Source organism: Citrus sinensis, chromosome 2 (assembly GCF_022201045.2).
Source record: "Citrus sinensis cultivar Valencia sweet orange chromosome 2, DVS_A1.0, whole genome shotgun sequence".
NCBI classification, from domain to species: domain Eukaryota; kingdom Viridiplantae; phylum Streptophyta; class Magnoliopsida; order Sapindales; family Rutaceae; genus Citrus; species Citrus sinensis.
In genome coordinates this window covers 21,606,997-21,613,356 of record NC_068557.1, presented here as the reverse complement: position 1 = coordinate 21,613,356, position 6,360 = coordinate 21,606,997, and the positions used below count along the sequence as shown (strand labels likewise).

General features: G+C 36.3%; 1 protein-coding gene across 1 annotated transcript; it reads right to left on the bottom strand.

Moving 5' to 3' along the window:
* Nucleotides 1-967: 967 nt before the first annotated feature.
* LOC112497210 (uncharacterized) lies at nucleotides 968-1,348 on the bottom strand. The gene has a single exon (XM_025094976.1). It carries the CDS (start codon nucleotides 1,346-1,348, stop codon nucleotides 968-970), a length of 381 nt encoding a protein of 126 aa, XP_024950744.1.
* Between the last annotated feature and the right edge of the window lie 5,012 nt (nucleotides 1,349-6,360).

The following is a 6,360-nucleotide window of genomic DNA, read 5'->3' as shown; positions in this document are numbered from 1 at the left end:
AAATGATAACTGATGAAGTTTTCCATACTGACATGCATCACATAAATCAAGTAATGCTATAGAAGATTTAAAAGACAAATGAGGTATAATATTGTTCAAGGCATGTTTGTTTGGATGACCAAGTCGTTGATGCAGTAAATTTCCACAAACAACAGATTTGGTAATGTTTACATGACTCTTAGAATCTACAGACTCAGTACAAGTTTTATTTGCAGCTTTATTTGACAGAATAAAAGCTGAATTGTTGATAACAGAAAGCATTGACCTAGGTATATAGGCTAGAGAACAGGACTTAGAAAGAAAGGTATCCTTTGACAGCAGCTGATACAATCCTTCTTTAGCAATCCCTTGAGCCAGATGCACAGTCTTCTTCTTGTCCTTAATGAAATAGAGATTGGCAACAAACTCAATGGTTATGTCATTGTCTTCCAAAATTTTTGAAATACTAATAAGGTTTTTAGTTATAGCAGGTACATACAAAATTTCATTTAGGTGTAAGAATAAATCACATGTGTATGAAAGCAAGCATATCCAATATGTGATATATTTAAACCTTCACCATTACCAACATGTAAAAGCTGATTACCTGAATACTCCATTCCCATATTCAAGTTCTGCAGATTGTTTGTGAGATAGTGAGTAGCACCACTGTCCAAGTACCATTCCTGATCAGCTAAACCACCCTCAGAAGTTGTAAGATATGCAGATTTTGTGTTTGAAGATTGATGAGAGTTGAAGTTGGAAGGTGGATATGAAGGAACAAAATCTTTGTTAAACATGTTCCTACACTCAGCAGCAGTATGTTTTGGCTTGAAACAATTTGACAGATGACAGCAGGAGAATTCAGAACACCTTTGTTACTATTAAAGCCACCATTCACACCATTCTAACCAAATACACCATTGCCAATGTCATTCCAATCACCTCTTCCCTGTCCAGAGTAGTTCTTGTTGAAATTGCCATTATTTCAGTGATTACCATCAGACCAGTTACCCCTTCCTTGCCTTGTAAAACCTCTACCAAAACCACCTCTTCCTCCATTATTATTATTATAGCCTCCTCTGCCACCATTATTTCCATTCCAATTGACATTTTGATTCCAGTTACCATAACCTCCTCTATTATTATTATTATAGCCTCCTCTGCCACCATTATTTCCATTCCAATTGACATTTTGGTTCCAATTACCATAACCTCCTCCATTATTACCACCAGATTTCTTATTAAGTCCAGTTTGAGCTATATTGGCAGCATAGTTCAATTTTGCTTTTTTACTAGCATTTTGTTGATTACTCTCAATTCTAGCTTCATGAGTTAAAAGCATAGAATATGCTTCATTCATAGACATTTTCAACATATTAGTTTCTATGTATACAACCACAAGATAATATGGTTATTCTAATCCAGATATCAGATGAGTGATAAAATCAAGATTAGTTACAGGACTTCCAGCCAAAGCAAGTTCATCACTTACAGCTTTAAGCTTGGTAAAGTATTCAGTGATTGTCATTGATCCTTTTTTGAGATTATTGTTGTGCAAATTTTAATGTACTCGCAAGTGCACGAATCTGTTGTAGTATAGACTAATGGTGACGAGTGTCGATCCCACGAGGAGGTGGATTTTAATTATATATAGAATTAATTTTGTAAATGGGTAGTTGGATTTATGGTGGAAATGATTTGGAATATGCTAATAATTAAATTAAAATGGCGAGAATAAATTCTAAAATTGGAATTGAAATGGCGAGAATAAATTGAAGAGAATTTTATTAAAATGACGTACTTGGGTATCTGGATCCGTATCAACATGCATCATGGGCTAAATAATCCGTATTAATGCCAATTAAATCATGAGGGGGGAATCCACACCTCATGAACCACGCTCTAATCAATATGGTGCTAAGTGCTTGTCGTGCCAAATAATAATAACCTTGTACTAGAGGGCCAGTGAAACTAAGACGGTACTAAACAAGATTAGTATTATTTGTCGACGAGAAGTCAAAACATCCACAAAAACTAAAGGGGAAGAGAAAATAAATTTACCAAATTAAGCCCATGACACATGTTGAGACTTCACCTTCAATCCAAGCTTGAAAGAAAATTAGCCACTCATAATTGAACTAAGGACAAAATAGAAATTTATTAAAATACGAAGAAAATACAAGATGGAGAAGGAATTACAGAAAATGAATCCCAAAAATGGATTCAGAGATATCAAATTAAGGGGGAGAGGCCCCTTTTTTATAGATACATGGAGTAAATCATGGTCATCGGATTAAAAACAATTTGGACGCTCATGATTGCGCCACGTCATCAGTCAACAGTCTATGGTTTGACCACGCTGATGAACAGTAACACGGTTTGACCCGACTTTGAACAGTAACGCGGTTTGGTTGAAAATAATCCTGTGTGATGCATGCACTGTATGCGAGATTTTTCGTCCACTGATATGTTGCCACGTCACCATCAACAGTATATAAGAATTTTAGTCCAACAGGATCGTGACACCTCATCAGTCAATGCCACGTCATCGGTCCGTCTATGTGAACAGTGTCGTGAACAGTAACGTATAGAGTACCGTACACGTGAATAGTACCATTTTTCCTTTTATGCTCCTCCTAAGATTTTCGACCGTCCTGAGTTCAAAAGTGATGTCCGTTTTGCCTTCTGATTTCTCGTTTATTGTGAAATAACTATAATGCCGCTAAAATACATAAAATACTTAATTAAAATAAAACACATGTAATTAAATCACAATAAGGTTAAATACATAAAAGTAAGGGTTGTTAGTAAGACTTGAAATGTAAAATGACGGTTTTCTCCTTATAAATATGCATTTTCTAACACTCAACACACTCCCCAACCAGCTTATTGCTAGTCCCTAGCAAATGAAGCGAAAATAAAATTCAAATTCAAAATGATTTTTTTTTTAAATTTAGAAACACTCGTGTTTATTCAATCAGATTAATGATAGCAATCAAATAAAAGTATAAGCATTATCTCCAGTCTAAAGTAACATCACACCCACATCAACCATCCACATGAATCAGCCCAGTAGACTTTGTTATAGCTACTTTCAAGAATGACATGTCAAACCCCAAAATCTCACTGGAAGTAGTGACACTCTCACAAAGAAATATGCAACACTACATATTTTTAGCCCATATAACTAGCTTCTACTTTAGATTATAGTTCCCTAAAATCAGGAAGGACTTTTATTAGGATGTAACGTAGGCTAGGGACATTGTTAACAAAGAAATGAAATAAGAAAAATAAAGTGTATGTTTGAGAAAAATGCAGAGAATTTTTTTTTTTTTTTTGCAAGTTGCAAGGTGGATTTCACCTATTATTGTTATTTTTATTCTTTTTGAAACAACTTTTGTTTTGTTGTTTTTTTTTTGCTTTTTCTGATAAAAGCTGCTTCTGAGACCATTTTTGATAACCCTCGGTTACCTCCTCCGTACACCAAGTGTAATTTTCTCTCTGCTATACTTCGACCAAGATCGATGGCTGCCTCAACGAACTCTTTATGTTTGCCATAGATAAATCCAGAAAGCACACAAATGTTCTTGAATTGTCTATTTGGAGTAGCTGCCATTGGAATATTTCTCAAAAATAATTCGTGAGTGCTTGACAAAAAAAATCACATTTAAGAGTCTTGGTGACAGTGGGTCACAGTTGTGTATGAGATAACATGTCAGTGTCAAATAACGCGTAAGCACGTGGCTTGCGAGTCAAAAAGGAAACAGTAAAAAAGGAAAAAGCAAACAGTAATAAGGAAAAAGAAAACAGTAATAAAATTATTAAAGACAATAATGCAAACAATAAAACAACAATGAAGTGAAATAAAATAACAGTAAAGTAAAAAGGATATTTACAGGTAGTTGCGACTGTGGCTCACATCTTCCTCTGGTTTTACGTCCAGAAACGACTTGAACGCCCTCTATGGGTCGAGGATAGGCTTCCTATCCAGTTTTCTTATAAACTGGCAAACATGGTCATTTATAGTCAGATTCCTGAGACTATATCGTGCATGCTCTTTCTGGAATAATGGCCATAACTAGAGAATCGCTCCTTGCACATATCCACTGGGATGCGTTTCAAGAGACAAAAGGATATCATCCAATGACTCCTTATTCAATCCATCCCTAATGAATTGAATCTTATCTTCCCTGTTATCAGACACCATTCCTAAAGAACATGGGTTTTTATTGCAACTCATTCTGGCACACTTATGACAAGCAATGGAAATTCTTCGAGCTCGTCGTTTTCTTGCATAATTTCCTTTACCACAACCAGGCATGTATGCAATAAATTTTGGAGGTAACTCACCTGCCGATCGTACTTTAGCCTTGATTAACCAACGAATGTCAGCAGCTATGTTATTCCTCATGAGTAATCGCATGCGTTCGGACCGAGCTTTATAGATCGTAAGGAGGGCATTCTGAGGAAATGAAGGGAATCGCTTGTGAAGCTTCGCTAGAATCTCGTTTCTGTCCATACCTTCGCCTCAAAATATCAGTTATTATGGGAAACTGAAGTAACCGACTTGATTGTCACGGAGTACCGTTATCTGCCACTTCACCGGGGTAACAAACTAAAGCACACAAATAGAAAAATAAATTAAAACACACAATTAAAATCGTCCTCTTATTGAATTTACCTCAAGCTCTAACTGGATGTCGTAAACACTTCTCTCAATGTCTCTGAGTTGGCGTTCTAAACCCTCAACATAGGCTACTAACTCTGGTGGTTGTAGAGCCCAAATGCGTTGTGTTTTACAAAATTGAATCTGCCTTTTGAGATGAGTTTTGACACGTTGAAGTGGTTTAAAAATGTTCAGGAGGAACGGTCTAAGTATGAGACTCATGATTAAAAATGATAAGAGAAAACTTAATGGTAAAATAAACACACTTAAGCAAAAAAAATTTTAATTAGCAAAAGAATAATAATAAAAAGAAAGAAAGAAAAATCAAATCAGCGAAAAGAAAAAAAAATCAATTCAAATTTGGTGGGTCACTCAAATTTATTTCGGTGTCTTCGTCATGTGGTTGGTACTCTAGATATGGCTTTAATCTTTGACCATTAACTTTAAACGTGACACCGTTCTTTGGGTCCTTAATTTCAATTTCTCCATGTGGAAAAACAGTATGAACAATAAAGAGACCAGACCAACGAGAGCGTAACTTACCTGGGAATAGGTGCAAGCGAGAATTGAATAAAAACACTTTCTGACCTGGAGTGAACGATTTTCTCATAATTTGCTTATCATGGAAGACTTTCATTCGTTGCTTGTAAATCTTGGCATTTTCGTATGCATCATTGCGAATTTCTTCAAGTTCTGCCAACTGTAATCTTCTTTCTGAGCTGGCTTGCTGCATGTCAAAGTTGAATTTCTTGATGGCCCAATACGCACGATGCTCAAGTTCCACAGGTAGGTGGCAAGCTTTTCAATACACTAGCCTGTAGGGTGACATCCCAATCGGGGTCTTGAAAGCCGTTCTATATGCCCATAAGGCATCATCAAGTCTTAATGACCAATCTTTTCTGTCCGGCCTCACCGTCTTTTCTAATATGTGCTTTATTTCTCAATTGGAGATCTCAACTTGGCCACTGGTTTGCGGATGATACGGGGTCGCCACTTTGTGTGTGATTGAATACTTTGTCAAAAGAGCTTTGAATGCTTTGTTACAAAAGTGTGCACCACCATCACTGATTATTACTTGAGGGAATCCAAAACGTGAGACAATATTACTTTTCAAAAATCCTATCACCACCTTGTGATCATTGGTTCTACATGGAATTGCTTCTACCCATTTTGATACGTAGTCAACAGCAACCAATATGTATTGATGGCCAAAAGATGGGGGAAAGGGTCCCATGAAGTCGATACCCCATACGTAAAAAATTTCAACCACTAAAATTGGATTTAATGGCATCATATTCCTTCGCGTAATGCTCCCCATTCGTTGACACCTATCACATGAAGAACAGAAAGTGTAAGCGTCTTGAAATATAATTGGCCAATAGAAACCACATTGTAAAACTTTAGTTGCTGTTTTCTTAGCACTGAAATGGCCTCCACAAGCTTGTTCATGGCAGAATGAAAGGATATTCGGAATTTCATTTTCTGGGACACATCGTCTAACGATTTGATCAGCACAATACTTGAACAAATACGGGTCATCTCAAAAGAAATTCTTTATCTCTGCAAAGAATTTAGCCTTGTCTTGCTTGGTCCAATGCTATGGAAGTTTACCTGTAACAAGATAATTAACTATATCAGCATACCAAGGTAATACTTCCACACTCATTAATTGTTCATCTGGAAATGACTCATTTAATGGTAATGGCTCTGTA